We start from the raw sequence: 23,387 nt of genomic DNA on the forward strand, positions 1-23,387 counted from the left end.
GCAGACCTACCTCGACCGAGAGTGACACCATCCCGCCCCTTCTTACACACGGGAATAGATTTTACAGGATTTGTTGACATTAAAGCAAACAAGGGCAGAGGGATAAAGACACTGAAGGCCTACATAGCCGTATTTGTCTGTCTTGCAACAAAAGCAGTACACCTAGAATTGGTATCAGAACTCAGCAGCAGTGCATTCTTGGCAGCATTCCGCCGGTTCTGTGCGAGACGTGGAGCACCAAAAGACATGTACAGCGACAATGGGACCAATTTCGTAGCCGCTAATCGGCAACTGCAAAAAGAACATAAGGAAATATTACAAAGCATGGATACAACAGTAATAAACTGTCTTACTGACAAGGGCACAACCTGGCACTTTAACGCCCCAGCTTGGCCTTCAGCAGGCGGCCTATGGGAGGCAAGTGTTAAAAGTACTAAATACCATTTAAAAAGGGTAATTGGAGAACAAAAATTGACTTACGAGGAATTTTCGACTTTGCTGTGCCAAATTGAAGCATGTCTTAACTCAAGACCATTGTGCCCCCTGACTGAAAATATTGAAGATCTGAAGTGCCTCACACCGGGTCACTTCCTAATCGTGGGAGACGCCCACCTGACAATCCCTGAACCCATCGATTCGGACTATGATCTAAGAAAGAGATGGCAACTAGTACAAAAAATAACCCGTGACTTTTGGTTGGTTTGGTCTAGAGAATATTTACAACAATTACAGTCGAGAAATAAATGGCAGAAGCCAACCGACGATCTACAGTTGAACGATATTGTGTGCATTCGAAGCAATCAACCTGTTGGACGATGGGCTTTAGGCCGAGTTATTGACACCCACCCTGGAAAAGATGGACACACGAGAGTGGTCACCCTAAAAACAGAAAACGCCATCATGAAGCGGCCCATTGTGCAACTCGTACCACTTATCACTAATTCAAATGACAATACAAGAAATGACAACGATAACCACTCATCGCCCCCCTCTATCAATGCAAACCCCTCCTCGAGATCCCGCAAGACGTCCTGGATGTCACTTTTATGTTACTCTCTATTACTAATGATGACACTATTCACTCCTGTTACTCAAGCCGATGCAAGAACCTTCAAAATAACTTCATTGGACTCTGATCGAACATTATATTTCGACAGGATATCTGACATGCAAGAAATCAAAGATGATTGGAAAATCGTTCTATATTATAACATGACAAATTACTGGCAAAATATAGACGCGTTGAATAGATATGTGACACAGATTAAACGTTCGATACGGCCCGAGATGTTAGAACAATTTCATATTATTGTTAATCAGCTGGACCAAGACATGCGAGAACTACGCTACTACAACACGTTACTCAAAAATCAACCTATGGAAAATCCTCGGTACAGGCGAGGGCTAGCTGACGGAGTGGGTTACCTTGCAAACTCCCTATTTGGGGTATTGGATCAACGTTTCGCCGAAAAATATGAAAATGACATCCAAATGACACGAAACAACGAACAACATTTACTACAACTAATAAAAAATCAGACTAGCATAATCGAAGCTGAAGGCAATATATTAAAACGCAACGAACATACTATGAGCAAGCAATTTCAAATTCTTACTGAGCACCTAAACAGATTATCAACGGAAACAACACATGTTTATACTCAACACGAAAATGCATTGTACATTATGACATCTTCTATGGCAGCAAACGGAATCCTTCAACATCTGAAAAACATACAGCAAACCGTTATAAATACATTAACTAATATGTATCACGGACAAGTCGACGTCCATCTTCTATCTCCAAACCAATTGCAAACTGAATTAAATAAAATAGCTCGCCACCTAGCCAGCAAATTAGCCCTTCCTGAGATTCATGACAATATACGCAACTTATACAAGTTACTTAAAATTCACGCTCGCATAACCGACCAATATCTTATAATGGAAGTCAAAATCCCCTTACTAAGCGACGAAGTATATGAAATTGACCGATTAATAAGTGTCCCGCAACACGCATCACGTGACAACATCATACAGGTCATTCCCGGAACCGAACTAATTGCATTTAACATTAATCAAGACACGTTCATCCCAATGGAACTCACTGATATCAACACATGCCTCCAAATGAACGAACAAAAGTTATTATGTCACTTGAACAATCCCATCTATGACGTACAACAAGGCAAATCTATTTGTAACACAGAAATCCTAAATCATCACAAGAAATATGACTCCTATTGCCACACGGAAACAAAACCCTGCGCCGACAGATGGTACAAATTGCATAAACAAAACACATGGCTATTCGCCTGCTGCGAAGAATGCTTAGTTCGCATTTTATGCCCAGACGGCCTGGCGACGAAAGCACTTCATAACAACGGACTGATTCAGCTCGGTCAAGGTTGTGTATTGAAAGGTGACACTTTTATGCTATATGCTAACAAAGATTATATCGAGAAAACACTTATTGACTTAGAACCTCATAATATCTTATTAGAATTATCCCCCCTAAATAATGTACTGAATACATCAATCATTCACATGACATTCAATAATGAAACGCATGAACAAGAATTTCAACACCTTCATCGTGAGATACAACTGCTTAAGTCCCAATCCAGATTTGAAGAGATGTCCTCTCATGACCGATACCAATACATTACCATCGGAACATCATTAATCATCAGCATACCCATACTCGTCATTATTTTGTACGTATACTACAAATACCGAACGGGAACCTGGAGATTGGAACGGCAGCAACCGCTTGACAAAAAAGAAACAAGTGATAGTGAAAAAAGTGAATGTGTGTATAGTGAACCAGTACCAAGTGCGCGAAAACATACAACCGCCCCGACTGAGGTGGTTTTTGACTCAAGTACGAACCTTTAAGTGTCTACCTATAGTTAATAATTAAATCATTCAATTTGTGTTTAAATGTACTCAAACCTTATTTGTTTTATATTTGACTCTAGATTTACATATTACCTAGATTTTATATGCATGTATTTTAACTTATATAGTTCGACCTGACTTCTGTTTGTTATTAACTTAGCGCCCCTTTTCTGAGTCGCCACTATGTACAAAGATGTACATTTTCTGCAGCTATGCATGTGCACTATGATCTGACCCAAAACAACATCTCCGTGCAAACGATGCATCTGTACTTTGTCCAAAAAGTAGAGCGTCATCTTGCACACGCATCGCAATTTCCCACTCAACCTAGCTGTAATTATTAATAAGATCAACATTTTGTATTCATTGTAATTTCTAACCTTGCAGTAAAAACTCGCTTCTTATATTTGACATCTTTTCGTTGGTGTTTCGGCACCTCTCCTTACATTTGACATAATTTGACATTCCTTGACAATTCATTGGCATTCGATATTGACATTCATTTTACAGCGCTAGTGTGCACGTTGATGGGCTCTTAAAAACTCGTACTTACAAAAAATCTATAACATAATTTCTGAATAAAGACTCACGTAAACCGGTCCGTGTCCGGGCCGGAGCTTCCAGTGTATCGTTTTCTACGGAAAGCGTCACGTGATCGCCTGTCATGTCATAGAAAAGTAAGCGCCGGAAGCTCCGGCCCGGACACGGCCCGGTCTAACGTGAGTCATCCTTAATCGTATAATCTTCACTACACCTTATAAAACAAAGTCCCCCACCGCGTCTGTCTGTTTGTGTGTATATTCGCGATAAACTCGAAAACTACTGAACGGATCTTCATGCGGTTTTCACGTATCAATAAAATGATTCTTGAGGAATGTTTAGGTGTTTAATTTGTTAAGATTTTGTGTGAACCATGCGAAGCCGAGGCGGGTCGCTAGCAGTGGCGGCGCGTCCATAAAAGCCGATTTCCACCGGCTTGCCTGTTTTTGGACGTTTATGCAGAGTTGTAAAGGAAATATGTAAGCCAAATTAGCCCCGGCTTGCCTATGAATATGTTTGACGCGCCGCCACTGGTCGCTAGTATATTATATATAATTCCTTTACGACCCACTTGTATCTTAGAGGATATAACCAAACGGAGACGCCTTGTCTGCAATTTTCAGTATAAAACAGTCTGCCGATTTTTACGTCAAATGCATAGGTAACGTAAAAAACGAGTAGGCATGTCAGATAAACGTCAGTCCATACAATTATTTGCGACAGAGGGGAACGCCTGTTTATGACTACTCCGTTTGGTTATCCTCTAAGACTTATACCGACCACTGACCGAAACCCACGCCATAGATTATTCAAGACAACATTGATTGAATTATTACAAGAATAGAGTTATTGCAAATCTATTTCGATATTAATCTTCTTCTAATTAAGCGCCCACGTTCAACAGGGATTTAAAGATTGAGTACGATCGATTAATTAAAATATTTGCTTAAAATTAATAATCCTTTTATATAAGAAAGTTATTTGATTTAACCTTTTTTCGCTTATGAATGTGCCTAATGTAATTTTTCCATCGCATTGACAAAGAAGGTAGGATTATGTTCACCTATTGAGTGTATACTTAAATAAAATATACTTATCAGTATGTCTACGAGCAGCGTTAGACCAAGAAAAAAAAGAAGAAGAAAAAAAGAAGAAAAAAAGAAGAGTGTTATTTTAAAAGTCAAACTTCTATGAACGGCGCGATTCGAGAAATGAATTAGAGATTAACTAGATGCGATATATTAAAAATATGTGACGTCCCACGGAAAAAGGTACCTTATGGCGGTTGACGCTTACGCTATTATTAACGCCGCTCCAATTTTATTGCGGCGCTATGCGACGTAAGCGCCGACCGCCATAAGGTACCTTTTTCTGTGGAACGTCACATATCTTCACTATTTCATATCTAGTGAATATCTAATTTATTTCCCGAATCGCGGCACCAGCCGCCATAAGGTACCTTTTGCAGTGGAACGTCACATATCTTTACTATTTCATATCTAGTGAGTCTCTAATTCATTTCCCGAATCGAGCCGGAAATTATGACGTATAAATTGCTGTGCGTATGCTACCTTTATGAAATGTTTGTAAAGTTGGAAATTGTAATAATATTGCATCATATGATTCATGGGGTACATAATAATTCGATAGGTAAATTACATTGGTTTCTCCATCTTATTGTTTTAGGAATTTTAGATAGGTATATAATGGTACATATCTAATCTCATTTACGTTTCAATAATACTTCTACTTATTTAGAAGTGACGCCACTTCTTAGCACGGTCATAGAGAAAAAAATACATAGAGTGCTCACTTCATACATCAGTTTTTAGTACTAAACCGACTATTATTTTCGTATTCGACATCTAGCATTGAGTAGCGGAATTATGAGTACTGCTACTTAACAATAGATGCTCCGACGACCGAAAAGTCGAATGCTCAACAATTTTCAGTTAATATTTATTGTTCAATATAATTTTCGTGAGTCGCGACACTAGAGAATTCTAGTATCAAGTAGTGGTACTGATAATTCCGCTACTCGATGCTAGATGTCGACTGTGAAAATAATAGTCGTTTTGGTATTAAAACTGATGTATGGAGTGAGTACTCTATTAGGGTTCCGTACCCAAAGGGTAAAACGGGACCCTATTACTAAGACTTCGCTGTCCGTCCGTCCGTCCGTCCGTCCGTCTGTCTGTCACCAGGCTGTATCTCACGAACCGTGATAGCTAGACAGTTGAAATTTTCACAGATGATGTATTTCTGTTGCCGCTATAACAACAAATACTAAAAACAGAATAACATAAAAATTTAAGTGGGGCTCCCATACAACAAACGTGATTTTTGACCAAAGTTAAGCAACGTCGGGCGTGGTCAGTACTTGAATGGGTGACCGTTTTTTTTGCATTTTTTTCCGTTTTTTTTTGCATTATGGTACGGAACCCTTCGTGCGCGAGTCCGACTCGCACTTGCCCGGTTTTCTTAGTATGTATATTTCTCTATGGCACGGTGTAGAATTCGAGACGTTTCTAAACCTTATACCTACGTTTTATCATGTGTTTAATATAAGCGAACACATTTATCTCGGCGCCTACTTAAGCTGATTTATAGGATTAACTTAATAAAGCTTTGTCTACTTTGTCTTAAGTTTCACCTTTGAAGGTAAAAGTTAAACATCAAGTGCTTGAAAGCCCATACATTAACTTCAAACTTATTTATTAATGCTTCAAACTTTTTAAATATGTAAGGAGTGTGATGACGACTTTACAAATATTTACATACATACATACATACATACATATAATCACGCCTATTTCCCGGAGGGGTAGGCAGAGACTTAGCAGAGATTAAAAATATTTATTTCCCAAAATGAATACCGTATGATATTTCACATTGGGGGTCATCCATTAATTACGTCACACGTTTAGGGGGTGGGAGGGGGTTAAGAAAATGTGACATGTTGTGACATGGGGGAGGGGGGAGTCACAAACATTGTGACGTCACTTTAACTTCATCACTATATGAGTAACTGAAAATTAATTTATATTTTTTTATTCGATGTACATTTAAATAATGAGGTTTTGGAAGTAGGCAATTTTCGTTCCTAATTGGTTTTCTGTTATAAAATTACTAATATTTCTTTAACCAAAAAAATTTTTTTTTTAATAATGCATAGTTAGTATTGCCGATTTCGTTGAAAACAAAATTACCTAAAATGTGACGTCACACCAGGTGGGGAGGGGTTTACAAAATGTGATCTAGTGTGACAAGGAGGGGGGAGGGGTCAAAAACCTAGAAATTCGTGTGACGTAATTAATGGATGATCCCTGTAGGAAATATTAGGAAAACAGTAACTAAATTATTTTGTTACGGTTTTGATCTTCCTTTGATAATAACGATCATCGACGATCGTCTCCAAGGTTTTCGGGCTCGGATCGGCCTCAAAATGGCCCGCATGTGTACACACGTACTTTGTAATTCAGAATAGATATTAAACTAAGCACCACATATAAGTTAATGTCTGTTCTGTTTAGCCTAAAAGTTGACTTGTATGGAGGCCCTTCCTTGTATGGGCCTCCATACAAGTCTTTTTTTTTTGTGGCCCATAAGTTTACAAGTGTTACAACGAACAAATAAATATTATAAAAAGTAAAAATAATATGATTAAATACGCCAAGATCCGATCGATCTAAACTAATTTAAGCTTTATATGAATATTATTTAACGTATTCACCTTTTCTACTTAGCAAATGGTTATTGTTGTATTGTCTTCTTAGGTTACCACGATAGTTACTCATGAAATAAAACTTTTAAAATTCATTATACGCGATATAAGGTTAACCCTTTACCAGGCTGACGTTTAAAAAAAAACCGGGCAAGTGTGAGTCGGACTCGCGCACGAAGGGTTCTGTACCATAATGCAAAAAAAGGCAAAAAAAAACGGTCACCCATCTAAGTACTGACCCCGATCGACGTTGCTTAACTTCGGTCAAAAATCACGTTTGTTGTATAGGAGCCCCACTTAAATCTTTATTTTATTCTGTTTTTAGTATTTGTTGTTATAGCCGCAACAGAAATACATCATCTGTGAAAATTTCAACTGTCTAGCTATCACGGTTCGTGAGATACAGCCTGCTGACAGACAGACGGACGGACGGACAGCAGAGTCTTAGTAATAGGGTCCCGTTTTACCCTTTGGGTACGGAACCCTAATGACCCTGTAGAGCAAATGTTTGGAGTGCTGTATGTGGAAAATATACATATATCATTCCTGGTAAAGGGCTAAAATCCGCTAAGCTAATAGCAGAGATATATATAACTCCGTATAAGATAAATAAAGTCTAAGAAAAAAACGTGCCTCGGATGTCAAGCAAAAGTCACTGTCGAATAGATGGCGCCATACACCTTTGGCCTATTGTCGTTTAGATGGCGTTGGCGATACCGTTTGATATTTAACAATTTTAACACGTATCAGTGAAAGAACATGGGTCATTGTGGAACAATAAAAATTAATAATCATATATCCGTAAACATATTTTAATTCATTTATACATTTTCAATTTTATTTTAAGTTTTAATCGTGTGTCGATAGATGGCAGTAAATGTACCGTGACTACAAAATTTACTTTGACAGGACCCCTCTATACTATCTATTCTTTTTGCTAATAGCGACCAAAAGTATTTCATAACGCCATCTGTTTTAGGGCTTAGGAACTGATTACAGGCGTCTCCGAAACTATGCCAATTATTCATCTATTTACATAATTATCCAAGTGTCAGTGTTCTGTTGTTAACGTCTCATTGAAGTTACTGTACAGTCAAGATAATTTATTGGTGGAATAGGCTATTATACTAAATACTATCGAGTCAAATCAGCTAGGTAGGGGAGACCGAGGTAAGTTGTGACAGAGAAGAGTTGTGACGCGTTTGTCAGCTCGTAACTTGAACTAATAAACGCACGCTATTGCGACCTAGATTTTAGTTAGTAGATTCCAAAAAATCGACGATGTCACAACTCGCCTCTGTCACAACTCACCTCGGTCTCCCCTACTTATTATGAAACGGCAAAACTACTGATGTGCCAATATAAATTTGCAGAATTTCGGAAACATAAATTTTCCTCCTTCTTCTCTTTGTCCAGCCCATTTCCCAGATCCGCTGGGGTCGGGCCTCCTCGTACGTCTATCCTCAATCTATCCTGGATGTGTGGTCAGGTATATTTTTGTATGGGAATTTAAATTAACCATTTTCAAAATGAAAGTTTCCTTTCTTTCCTGTGAAATTTTGCGGCGTCCCGTTCCGTTCCGTGCACCCGCGCCAGCTAGCGGACGCCATTAATGGCTCCTCTACACGATGGGCCAACGCCGGCCGCTCCAAGGAACGCATTTATGCGTTAGAGGGAGCAAGTGATATTGCTATCTTATTCTACCGCATGGCTGCGTCCCTTGGAGTGGCCAGCGTTGGCCCATCGTGTAGAGGAGCCATAAAGGATGATCGGCCCGGAGCGTGCCCAGGCCGAGGCGTCCGACATGTAATTTTCTATGACGGCTGATCGGTGATCAACTGATCACGCTCTGCTTTCTATAGAAAACAAAGCTCCGGCCCGGTCTAATGTGAGTCATCCTTAAGCCGATTATATCTCCGGTACGACCCTATAAGGCCTATAATGTTAACGTGGGCGGATTTCTAATCATAGACACGTCCACGAACACTCAGACTAATTGCCGATACCGACCGCGTAGGATTCACTAAGCTCTAGCTCAAGAGCCCATCAACGTGCACACTAGCGCCACTGCTAAATAATCGTGATTATTTAAATTTACCGACAGGTATTAAAAAAGGAGGCCGCTAAGTACTGTATTGTGTATTTAAGTACCTTTTGAATACATCAAACTAGTTTTTATGTTGCTGGATTCGTCGATCTATGAACTCAAAACAAAAACGGCCGTTTTAACTTTGGACGCATGCAATATAGTCCATAGCGGCTTAGCGGCCCCCCTTTTTAAATACCTGTCGTTAAATTTAAATAATCACTATTATTTAGCGGTGCTAGTGTGCACGTTATAATAATATACTAATTCAGGCTATATACGTCCCACTGCTGGGCACAGGCCTCCTCTCGAGCGCGAGAGGGCTTGGGCTATAGTCCCCACGCTAGCCCAATGCGGATTGGGGACTTCACATACACCTTTGAATTTCTTCGCAGATGTATGCAGGTTTCCTCACTATCACGTACAGATAGCAAAATGTGGCTTTCACTGCTTCATGTGCATATAAGGACGTTTCCATCAGAAAGAAAGATGGCCCAGTTCTTAAGTTTGCCTAATTTCAAAAGTTCATACTTTTATAAGAGATAGGTTAAAATTTTGTGTTTATTTTATGTTCGCTTTAGTATAGACAAAAGTGCAAGTTGATATTAAAAATAAGCAAAATAAAAAATAATAATAACGATGGGCCATCTTAGGCGCAAGTAACTTAGTCTGGTTGAAATTATTACTTATTGGTTGGCGTGTATTCCTATAAGGATAACCATCTGAGCGATGACACAACCGAATTTCTTCACAATTGTGTCGCTTAACGCATTCACTGCCAGGGGGCGTGGCCTGGGAACCAACTTGTATGACGGTGGACGCACATGTGCGTCGGGGGCAGTGAATGTGTTAACTTCAAACTCTGGTAAAAGGTTATGCGATTTTGGTTTTAAGTTATAACAAAAAGTAATAGATTTACCCGAGTTTGAAACTAAGCGACACAATCCTTCAATTCCAGCGAACTGATATACATGGAAGTATTCTGTCCACTCAGTTATGACCCAACGTAAACTATTCGATTGTAGGCGGTGCTTACAAACTATTCGATTCGCAACTTCAGTTCGTCCGAGATGACAGTCAGTGACGGATGGCTAAATTGATTTATAAAATCAACGTTTTTTTGTAATTAAAAATGTCTTCATGTGTCGTGAAGTGGTGCAGAAGTTATTTTAGTTCATACCAAGGATAGTGGAATCACTTTTCACTTGTAGTAAACAGATAACTTCAGTAAAATTTGGAATAAACATAACGATTTGTTTTCAATACTACCGTGCTAAGCTAAAACGTAATAACTGCATACGACTTTCATAACAACATACGACTTTTTAAATTGCGAGGATAATAGGGATGGTGTTATGCCAAATGAAGTAGACTATTTTATTAACTTGTGCTTGGTTTAGGTATTTTCTATATAATTATAAATGTAGTAATGAATTCTTTCTTACAGATTTGTATTTTCCTTTTTTAATTCATGAAATGGAGCTGTAAAAAACTACCTAATTATTTCAAATTAATAATCAAATTTGATATTATCATTTTACATTACTTTCCATTCAGATTTTCACAAGATGCTATTCGCAGAGAACTATGGAAAAAAGCTGTCCAATTAGAGAGACATGAAATTAAGTGGATGCCTGGAAAGATATCTAGAATATGTTCTATTCATGAGATATAATTCGTGAGATAATCATACCCGGTCTTCTATATGTAGATACACTTCCACTGAATTAATTGTACAAATACACACATTATCTGAAAATGTTGATCATTCGAATCCACCCTCTACCGTCACATATATGTAGGTTCTCTCTCAAGCCATTTCCATCAGTAGAAAAGAGCTGCAAATTTAAAAAATGTAAGCGCGCGAACGGGTGTGGTCCCATACAAAATTTTAATTTTGCACCTTTTTCTACTGACAAACTTGCTTGAGCGGCTATATACATATAAAATATTTCCATTGGAACTGAAAGTGGGGATTTATTGTGACTCCGCCTATTCAATATTTTTGACCCGATTCGTGTACCTACCCATGTAAATTTTGCAGGCTGTATAGCCAGTCCGAATTCTAAGATCAAGTTTACCATACATTTACAATGGCGTACTCGATCTTAGAAAAACGGACAGACTATACCTGAATGTGACTTCGCACTGCCATACAAATTGATAATAAAATACTTATTATACAAAATACTTATTATAGCGGAATACATTTATACAACAATGATTTATTTACTTATGTTGAGTTAGTCTGTCATTTCACAACAACATTTTAACTAGTTATCTTTTAATCTGCATTAAATTATTATACGTGTATTATTTGACTGGTTCTTCAATGTATGGCATAAACCTATCCCTGTCCAAGTCATATTCTAATCAAATATGAACCGCAAACTCTCAGCGGCCAGTACGTATAGCAAGAAGGTTATTAGCGGATTAATGTCGCTGATTGGTAGTTATTGACATTATATGCATTTCATCTACACTTAGCTATATGTACCATTAGTGTAAAAAAGATGACTATTATTTTGTTTACCAGCTTTGATTACAGGCTCTGTAAACGCGTCGTCTTATTTAAATGTAGGCGTAATTTTGTATGTGTGCTAATTTGGCCCGAGAATTTGAACGGTAATGTTCCTAAAGGCGGTTTCCATACTAAATATATGCGTTCACTGTTCAATTCAGAATAGGAACATTAGGAACATAACTCTTTCTAAACGTTTACGGACTTTACCGACTGCGCGACCTAATTTTCCGTTTTAAGCATTAAAAAACCGGGCAAGTGCGAGTCGGACTCGCGCACGAAGGGTTCCGTACCACAATGCAAAAAAAAAAACAAAAAAAAGCAAAAAGAAAACGGTCACCCATCCAAGTACTGACCACTCCCGACGTTGCTTAACTTTGGTCAAAAATCACGTTTGTTGTATGGGAGCCCCATTTAAATCTTTATTTTATTCTGTTTTTAGTATTTGTTGTTATAGCGGCAACAGAAATACATCACCGTTCGTGAGATACAGCCTGGTGACAGACGGACGGACGGACGGACGGACGGACGGACAGCGAAGTCTTAGTAATAGGGTCCCGTTTTACCCTTTGGGTACGGAACCCTAAAAAAACGACTTGCTAATGTTTATTCTTAGACTAATAAAGAAAACTTTAAAAGTGATTTAGGCAGTTATTTTTAATGTAAGCTCTTTTTAAAGGACCCTTAATGAAACAATCCTAATATCTGTCACGCTGAACAAGCAGCCTTTTACCTCATTGTTCAAAAACTTTGCTACTTCAGAACACAAAATTTGAGAGAATTAGCGATATAAGTCCATCGACCTACAGTGGAAAGTCGTAAAGTACTACAAAACCTATATAGAGATACGACCTTCTTGTTTGGAATAAGAAAAACAGTCTTCAAAGTATTGCGATCAAAGCCGACTGCTTTCGACACTAATTGGTAATTAATCTGAAGTATCTAAAATCAACAATTGTTTGAAACACTTCCGTTTGACTGTAGGCCAGCGGTCGGCAACAAGCGGCCCGCGGGCCACATGCGGCCCGCGAACTTCTCACTTGCGGCCCGCGAGCCTCCCTGGCTATTTTGCATGTAATATTGACAAACGACTATGTCTGATAAAGTCATAAATATTAACAAAGTGCGGCCCGCGTCAACTTCTTTAACTACTATGTGGCCCCTGGCTGCTAAAAGGTTGCCGACCGCTGCTGTAGGCCTTTCAAATTAAGCAATATAATGTTGATAGCGACACCGACATATCGGCAATTGGTGTATTTAATATACAGCAGGGTTGCTATATAAAAAATAAATTATTTTACAGAATCATCAAATCAAACTCAATAGATCATACATGTTTTTGCGCTTTCGAATATTTTATAATCAACAAAAACGTATTTACTGTAATTTCGTTTAATGCATTTTCGATTTGGCGTTCCATAGACAGTGATATGATTGGTTAATACACTACCATGTTTGAACGCTTACCTATTTAGTTAAAAAGTGCTCTGTATGACACCTTAATAATCACACACACAACGAAATTGACATTAGGGCCTAATGTAAAGGGTACATCATTCGGGATAGAATGGATTAAATGACCCTTTTACTCCCTCTAACTTTTAAAATTTTATCTATCTAAAATATTGAAATAAGCATTGATGTTATTATGACGACAAACATTATTTACTTACTTAATGGCGCAACGACCCAAAAAGAGTCTTGGCCTCCGACACGAGTACACGCCAGTTGTCTCGATCCTGTGCCATCTCCCGCCAGTTATCGGCATGGAGATCGCGCCAATCCGCTTCAACCGCGTCGCCCCAGCGGTACCCGGGACGTCCGATCGGCCTCCGCCCTACCGGGCGTCCCAGGTATGCCGGCTTAGCGCCGCGATCCTCCTCCATTCTCAAAACGCGAAGCCAGCGAAGACGGTGAGCCTTAGTCTCGCCTATAATATTGGGGACGACAAACATTAAATATTCTTATTTGTTGCAGCAATGACGAGTACCCGTACTATTACGGCGAGCAGGAGCAACGTGGCCTACAGAACCTACAGGCGGAGTACGGAGACGATCCCAGCACCAGGCACAACAAGTAAGTGTACAGTAAATCAATCACTAGAGTATGTCATACAGTGAATCAGTACCCGTACTACTACTGAACCTACAGGCGGAGTACGGAGACGATCCCAGCACCAGGCACAACAAGTAAGTGTACAGTGAATCAGTCACTAGAGTACGTCATACAGTGAATCAGTACCCGTACTACTACTGAACCTACAGGCGGAGTACGGAGACGATCCCAGCACCAGGCACAACAAGTAAGTGTACAGTGAATCAGTCACTAGAGTACGTCATACAGTGAATCAGTACCCGTACTACTACTGAACCTACAGGCGGAGTACGGAGACGATCCCAGCACCAGGCACAACAAGTAAGTGTACAGTGAATCAGTCACTAGAGTACGTCATACAGTGAATCAGTACCCGTACTACTACTGAACCTACAGGCGGAGTACGGAGACGATCCCAGCACCAGGCACAACAAGTAAGTGTACAGTGAATCAATCACTAGAGTATGTCATACAGTGAATCAGTACCCGTACTACTACTGAACCTACAGGCGGAGTACGGAGACGATCCCAGCACCAGGCACAACAAGTAAGTGTACAGTGAATCAATCACGAGAGTACGTCATACAGTGAATCAGTACCCGTCCTACTACAGAACCTACAGGCGGAGTACGGAGACGATCCCAGCACCAGGCACAACAAGTAAGTCATACACATAGCCCGGGATTTCGGGGGCAAAAATGTACCAGTGCTTGTGATTACATAAATATCGATTACAGCGTTTTCTATAGAACGCGATTGCTATTCGTAATAACATTAATGTAACTTATTCTTTTAGTGTAAGCGAGCGTTAGTCATCCTTTCATGACCTAATTGCAAAACTTTTTTCATTTATTCTTATTGCAACTCTAAATATCCGATATCTGACATTGTGTCAACTTCTTCGTTACCTACAAAAAACGTAGTGGTTATATTTTTTTTTTTGGTGACAAAAGTTAATTTTATTTTAAAAAATACGTGAGTTAAACAATAAAATTAGATTAACATTTCGTACTCGTTTCGCCCCCATAACTAAATTATTTACATTTTTCAAATACGAATAAAACTCGACAATCTAATAGACACAAAATCAAGATCAGATCAGATTATTTACAAAATTGTCGAAATAATTTCGGCATCGACATCAATTGCCGTCTTAATCAGCCCGTCAAAATTGGCCGCGTATTAGAATATCGGGACGACCCTTGTCAGTCGTCAGTTGAATCTCGAATGACACTGACAAATGAAGAACGACGTAAGTCACGGCTTTTTCGTACAAAATACCGGGTGTGGCCTGTAACATGAGCAAATAATTAAATTATAGATTGTACTCCTCAAACGGTGACACTTTTGTTCTACAACTTTTAAAAATGATGAATTATTTAGACTCCCTATTTTTCATACAAAATAAATATTATCTTCAATGGACGCCATCGCCACGCCATATCATTGTGATTGACGTTGCTTGTCACGCCTTAAACAAAACAAAATTCGCAATACATTGCGTCTTAGAATAAACTTTAAAGTGTATTAAAAATCATACCACAAGTTATTTTTAAAAGTCGCTGAACAATTGTTAGTCAGTATGAGGAGTACAGCCTACAGTTTAATTTTTTGCTCATATTACAGGCCACACCCGGTATAACGCATTTTGTGTAAGTACGGTATTATGTACACGAGACTGATAAATTAAGAATGTCGTAACTCACATTATATTCGTATAAAGATAGGACATTTTGCCTAAGACTGCAAAGTTCGGTATCGCCTAAATTGAGGCTAGATTACGATCATCTGCGTAATTCGAATATTAAAATCTTTGAAGGTTTCGCTGTATTTGACAGGTAATGGATAGTGTAAAATATTTTTTGTAATATGAGATGTAATTAGTTTTCTTCGAATCATGGTGTAAGTATTCCGATATTTTTTGCGATTTCCATGGACCCGCAATAAAAGTCGTTCATTATATCATTATACGACATATTCCGTCTGACGTATTCACCTAGAAATATAGCTTACGGTTAAAATCGACCTGTATATAGTAGGTACACAGTGATACTTTATACAGAGTGTCTTGACATAAACGCGAACAGATACAATACAATAAATATTTACTGTTTTCCCCAAATAACAACAGTTAATGTAAATTAATAAAGAACACAAAATAGATACTGAGAGATAACACATTTATTACGTTAAATAATACAATTTTAAACGTATTTAAAAAACAGTTGTGCGATAGAAAGCAGAGAGATCTAATCTTCAAGGATGGGTATTCCACAGCCGTCTACAGATCCAAATCTTTCTATTCTTCTTCTCGATCCTCTAATTCTTAGAGAGACCGCTCTGATGATTGATATTTGTATTTTGACTTTGATAAAAAGATACTGATGAATTATTTAAGTTACTTACATCAACGGAGACGTGAACTGTATGCTTTGTATGAGGAACGGCGGTTTAATACGAGTGATGAATTTAAAGAACATGTCAAGGAATATTCGAAGAAGTTTAAAATAGATTGTCATATAGCTAAGCGGAATTATCTAAGTCAGAAAATTAAAAATAGTCCGGACATTATTAAAGCAACTTGGAAAGTTATTAATGTGGAGACTGGTCGCTCGAAACACACAATGAAAGAACTGAAACTAAATATTGATAACAAAATTATAGATTCCAATTTAGAAGTAGCTACTGAATTTGAAAAATTTTTCACCGAGGTACCAGTATCCACAACTAAGGATTTAAATTCATCACCCTCATCTGCTGTTACATTATTAAAAGATAACGCTCCAGAGTGTTGTAGAGACCTTCATTTTGAACATGTTTGTACCTCAGATGTAATAAAGGCGTTTAAATCAATTAATGTCAAAAAAACGAATGACCTCTGGGGAGTCTCTGTCCATGCTGTCAAATCCTTAGTAGAAATTGTAGCGCCTGACTTGGTAGTTATATTTAACAACAGTGTCGATTGCGGCGAGTTTCCTGATTTAATGAAACATAGTAAAATAACTCCTTTGTTTAAATCTGGTAGCAGCTCTGACCCCACTAACTTTAGACCGATATCTGTGCTACCAACATTCAGCAAGATTTTTGAAAAATTAGTTCTTTCACAATTAGTACGACATTTTAACGGCAATAATTTAATGCATAATAAGCAGTTTGGTTTCACACGGGGTCGCTCAACAACCGATGCTGGTGTTGAGCTAATTAAGCATATTTTCGATGCCTGGGAGGAGTCACGAGATGCTTTAGGTGTCTTCTGTGATTTGTCTAAGGCGTTCGACTGCGTTTGTCATGAAACATTGATCAGGAAACTACACTATTATGGAGTTAGAGGATCGGCACTGAATTTACTTAAGTCCTACTTAAATGGTAGAATACAAAGGGTCGATGTGAGTGGACAGCGATCACCGGGGTCATTGGTCTCTATGGGTGTACCACAGGGGTCAATATTGGGGCCTTTCCTGTTCCTTATCTACATAAATGACTTGCCATTCCTTGTAAAGACCCACCATGACATAGTATTGTTTGCAGACGACACCTCACTTATTTTCAAAGTCAAACGACAGCAACAAGCGTACAATGATGTAAACGATGCTATTTCAAAGGTAGTAAATTGGTTCAATGTTAATAATTTATTGTTAAATGAGAAAAAGACTAAATGTATTCAGTTTGTCACTAGTAGTAACGTAAGGCATGTGCAAACAAGTGTCATTGTGAAGGATGAGGAATTGGAATTAGTTGATAGTACAGTTTTTCTTGGTATAACTTTAGATTCTAAACTTCAGTGGGGTCCCCATATTGCTACTCTTTCGAGTAGACTGAGTTCTGCAGCTTTTGCAGTGAGCAAAATCCGTCAGTTAACTGATGTGAAAACAGCTCGATTAGTATATTTTAGTTACTTCCATAGCATTATGGCATATGGTATTTTACTGTGGGGCGGTGCTTCAGAGATAAATACCATTTTTGTTCTGCAGAAGCGGGCTATTCGAGCAATATATAAATTGAACCATAGAGACTCACTTAGAGATAAATTCAAGGAAATTGACATAATGACAGTGCACTGTCAATATATTTATGAGAATATTCTGTATGTACATAAAAATATTGTTAATTTTAGGAAAAATTGTGACATTCATAATATTAATACTAGAAATAAACATAAGCTCGCAGTGCCCTTCACACGGCTCCATAAAATTAAAAAATCATTCATGGGTAATTGTGTAAGATTTTATAATAAACTTCCAAACCATATTACTGAATTATCAATTAATAAATTTAAAAATTATGTAAAGCGTAAACTTATTTCTAAAGCTTATTATACCACACAAGACTACATGAGTGATAAAACAACGTGGGATTAATTGTGACTCGAAATAGATAATTCAATGTATGTACTTCTTTGTTAAGTTTTATTGACATTTGTTATTGACATTTAGATTTTATTCTAGAAACATTCTAGACTAGTATTTTTTATACAATTTTTTTTTTATGTTCGACGATCTTTTTGTGAAATTCTTAGTATTAAATTTGATCTGTATAATAATCCAATATTACTATGGAATAATATTAACTTCAATAAATTGCTCTGATAATTAGCTTAAGATAATATATTATTATGTAAAACGTTCATAAGTGCTTGTTACTAGGCCTACATGAATAAAGTATTTTTGACTTGACTTGACTTTGACTTGACTTAAGTAAATTGAAATGTAGTAGTAGTAGTAAACTCTTTATTGTACAAAAAGACATACTAAAAATAACATACAATTAGTAAGAAAACAAAGGCGAACTTATCCCTTTGAAATGTAAGTAAGTAATAATTGTAACAATAAATCTTAAATTATATTGAACTGAATAGTTATAATCAATTGACGTTTGATTAATGTTTTCAATACCAAATATTATTCTAGCAATAATGGCAAGCTTGTAGGACTCATTATTAATTTAAGTTAGTATTCAAAAACAGTGGAACTAATTAATTTTTACTGGTCATAGTATCATCAAAAAGCATAGATAGTATAGAGGGGTCCTGTCATAGTAAATGTTGTAGTCACTGTAAATTTACTGCCATCTATCGACACACGACTATAACTCAAAATAAACACGTGAATATATATGGATAAATGATTTTATTATTTTTATATCATTTTGACCCATGTTCACTCACTGATATCTATGTGTTAAATGAAACGGTGTCACGCCATCTAGCCGAGAATAGGCTAAAGGTATGTGCGCCATCTATCCGAGAATGACTTTTTCTTGATTTCCAAGGCACGTGTTTTTCTTAGACTTTATTCATCTTATACGAAGTTACATGCCTATGTCTTTGGTATCATTGTATTACATGTATTAATTCCAAGGTTATTGAACTGTGAGTTCAGAAAGTCAAAGCCCCTGAGTTATTAATAACTTATATACGTGGATTCACGTGGGAAGTATTTGGCTCGTCTCGGTATTCATAACCAGTATTAATTGTGTATGAAATATAAAAATATGCAAAAATTCTTCACATTACTTTACAAATATAAATAATAAGTTCAAAAACTAAAACCCGACTACTGCAAATCGCGCTCTAAAAAGTATGAAACAAGATAGAATTCTTATCTAAAATTATCAAGCAGGAAATATTATAAATGTTACCATTTTTTTATATAAAAATACAACGTAATATAATTTACTGATTTTTATATATTTACAGAGATTCAGAGGATAGCCGTGGTCGTATGCCACATTACTTTTAAGTTTATAATCGTGGCATACGACCACGGCGATCCTCTGAATCTCTGTAAATATATAAAAATCAGTAAATTATATTATGTTGTATTTTTATATAAAAAAATGGTAACAATTATAATATTTCCTGCTTGATAATTTTAGATAAGAATTCTATCTTGTTTCATACTTTTTAGAGCGCGATTTGCAGTAGTCGGGTTTTAGTTTTTGAACTTATTATTTATTTAATTAATTTTGGGGTTATGATTTCGTTACTAACTTTTTGAAGTCACTTTATATTACTGCGTCCTTTTATTATGAGGGCGCCGAAGGCGCCCGGCTTTGGGACGCGTATGTCGGGCTACGCCCGACACTTTTAGTATGAGGGCGCCGAAGGCGCCCGGCTTTGCAACGCGTACGTCGGGCTCCGCCCGACTCTTTTAGTATGAGGGCGCTGAAGGCGCCCGGCTTTGGAACGCGTACGTCGGGCTCCGCCCGACACTTTTAGTATGAGGGCGCCGAAGGCGCCCGGTTTTGGAACGCGTTTGTCGGGCTACGCCCGACTCTTTTAGTATGGGGGCGCCGAAGGCGCCCGGCTTTGCAACGTGTACGTCGGGCTCCGCCCGACTCTTTTAGTATGAGGGCGCCGAAGGCGCCCGGCTTTGGAACGCGTACGTCGGGCTACACCCGACACTTTTAGTATGAGGGCGCCCAAGGCGCCCGGCTTTGCAACGCGTACGTCGGGCTCCGCCCGACTCTTTTAGTATGAGGGCGCCGAAGGCGCCCGGCTTTGGAACGCGTACGTCGGGCGACGCCCGACTCTTTTAGTATGACGGCGCCGAAGGCGCCCGGATTTGGAACGCGTACGTCGGGCTACGCCCGACTCTTTTAGTATGAGGGCGCCTTCGGCGCCCGGCTTTGGAACGCGTACGTCGGGTTACGCTCGACACTTTTAGTATGAGGGTGCCTTCAGCGCCCGGCTTTGGAACGCGTACGTCGGGCTACGCCCGACTCTTTTATTATGAGGGCGCCTTCGGCGCCCGGCTTTGGAACGCGTATGTCGGGCTACGCCCGACACTTTTAGTATGAGGGCGCCGAAGGCGCCCGGCTTTGCAACGCGTACGTCGGGCTCCGCCCGACTCTTTTAGTATGAGGGCGCCGAAGGCGCCCGGCTTTGGAACGCGTACGTCGGGCTCCGCCCGACTCTTTTAGTATGAGGGCGCCGAAGGCGCCCGGCTTTGGAACGCGTACGTCGGGCTACGCCCGACACTTTTAGTATGAGGGCGCCGAAGGCGCCTGGCTTTGCAACGCGTACGTCGGGCTCCGCCCGACTCTTTTAGTATGAGGGCGCCGAAGGCGCCCGGCTTTGGAACGCGTACGTCGGGCTACGCCCGACTCTTTTAGTATGGGGGCGCCGAAGGCGCCCGGCTTTGGAACGCGTACGTCGGGCTCCGCCCGACTCCTTTAGTATGAGGGCGCCGAAGGCGCCCGGCTTCGGAACGCGTACGTATCTTGTAAAAAAATTGACAGTTTCATACTCGTACATTTTTGCTGATCAGGACTTCTATACCTATTCACGTTATAAAATGTTGCAGGACATTAAAAAAACACCATGTATAGCAGCCAAACAAATTTCTTTTGCAAAAACCTTCTTGTATCGCCGTAGTCGCGTAACACGCGGATAGAATCCAGAGCGCATGTAGATTCATAGTTCGAATCACCTAACCGATAAATTAATGTTTTATCTGGCTCATGCAAGCAAAGCTGGGTGCAAAAGCTAACAATGTTTATATATTTGAAATGTGCTAATTGAGCTCTTTCCAATGATGTATAACACATCATCATTACTTAATTTTAGTTTTTTGGTTCGTGACTTTATGACCTCTAGAGGGCGCATTGTTCATTTTTTTGTGACGCCATATAGCCTATAACCAGCGGACGATTAAGACGATTCGAATGACACATCGTTTGTTAAAATATAATAAGTACTTTAGAAGTTATGAGGGAACAGATGAACATACATACATACATACATACATACCCACATACATACCGGTCAAAATCATAACCCTCCTTTTGCGTTGCCGTAGTCGGGTAAAAAATAGATTGACAGAATAATTTTTCAACATCAAGAAGTCGATAAATTATATAAAACATAATTTAAAAAAGATTGTCAAAATTATTTTATTCAGAATTACACAGCATTACAGTAGATCCGATACTTATGCCCTGTTCCAATTCAAAGCCAGTACCGTCATTAGCATAAGGGCACATGGGACCCGTGCCCAGGACCCCCATCCTCAGGGGGCCCCGAAGGACAGACAATAACAGTATATTTGACTACCCATAATAAATAGATCATAGTAGAAAAATGTTAGTTTAATTCGTTTTTTTACTCCCAAAATTCTTGTGTGCCCATGGGCCCCAGCATAGTATAAGACGGCCCTGTTCATAGCAATAGACTAAAATGACAACTTAATAAATTGTATTTTAAACTTTCGCGTTTTGAACACATATTAACTCACATAATCTCTGTTTTGACATTTTGCTGGGACATCAGTCAGCCGCGACCACGACCAGTGAAACCTGTGTCGAAACGTCGGTAAATCAAGGTTATTGAATATTATTCGCGTTAGACCCGTCTATAAATGTGAGTTAATATTAATAAATTGTGATCTTCACAGAAGATTCACCTTTACCCGTTGGATAAATCGGACAACTCTTCCAAACAGGGATTAATGCGTATAATCCTTACTTCCCAGAACTGTCTAGAAGTAATAATGATCAATTGACTATTTCCGGAGCATGAAATAAATTATTATTAGAAATATGGCAATATCTTCAAGAACTCTTTAGCACGCTTATTTCTCGGTAAAATGTTTATGTTACCTTTAACCTGTAGCCGCCCAGACGTCAAAACGTGCCAGGTCAAATGCAATTTAGATTTGTCAAAATAAAGATTCAAATTACAATGGAACGGGAGACCTTTTTATAGGCCTCTGGGCAGATAGAGGTTATTATCTATCTAATATTAAATTCAATCACGAACCTGGGAATAACTCATGTATCTTGTAATCATTTCGTTATTATTTGCGTATTTTTTCCTGGTTCGGGCACACAACCAAAATATAAATTAATAATTTACGTAAATTACTTATGTATGTATGACTTAGCGGACCCCAGGCTCCCATGAGCCGTGGGCCCGTGGCAAAATGCCGGGCTAATGCGAGGAAGAAGAAGACTTATGGATCACTCACGTTAGACCGGGCCGTGTCCGGGCCGGAGCTTCCGGCGCTTACTTTTCTATGACATGACAGGCGATCACGTGACGCTTTCCATAGAAAACGATGCGCCGGAAGCTCCGGCCCGGACACGGCCCGGTCTAACGTGAGTTATCCTTTATGTATGATTTGGTAGATGAACAAACTATACATGTATCGTTAGTAATGTTTTAAAAAAATTGCTAATCCAAAACATTGACAATTTGTATAGTGATTTACCACAGACTACTTTGCCATGATGGCAGACTACTTTGGCGTAAGGTAAACGTACTAGTGCTTGACATGCTAATGTCCAATAGATGACACCTCTATTGACAATGACTTAAGAGCCAACAGGAGTAGTCACTCCTCCATACAAACGTACTCACGTTTTCCTCCGTGGTTTTTGAAGCTAGAGCAATGATTTTTTCAACACAGATTAATATTGTCAATATCTGTGTCGGACCGTTTTGCTTTTTTTGATATTTTTGTTTTTTAAGGCGCTAGAGCCCTTCAAAAATGGCCTAATTGTCTAAGATGACATGTACTGGG

General features: G+C 38.9%; 1 protein-coding gene across 2 annotated transcripts in view; it reads left to right on the forward strand.

The window, feature by feature from the left end:
• Positions 1–23,387, forward strand: part of LOC134675440 (uncharacterized) — a 184,386-nt gene that overhangs the window by 157,738 nt on the left and 3,261 nt on the right. For both annotated transcript variants that reach the window (XR_010099741.1, XM_063533708.1), the window contains exon 7: positions 13,750–13,848. Coding sequence is in view for 1 of the 2 variants with exons in the window: in XM_063533708.1 (XP_063389778.1) it covers positions 13,750–13,848 (99 nt within the window). In the remaining variant the exon portion in view is untranslated. The remainder of the gene's footprint in view (positions 1–13,749; positions 13,849–23,387) is intronic.

Source organism: Cydia fagiglandana, chromosome 22 (genome assembly GCF_963556715.1).
Source record: "Cydia fagiglandana chromosome 22, ilCydFagi1.1, whole genome shotgun sequence".
Classification (NCBI taxonomy): Eukaryota; Metazoa; Arthropoda; class Insecta; order Lepidoptera; family Tortricidae; genus Cydia; species Cydia fagiglandana.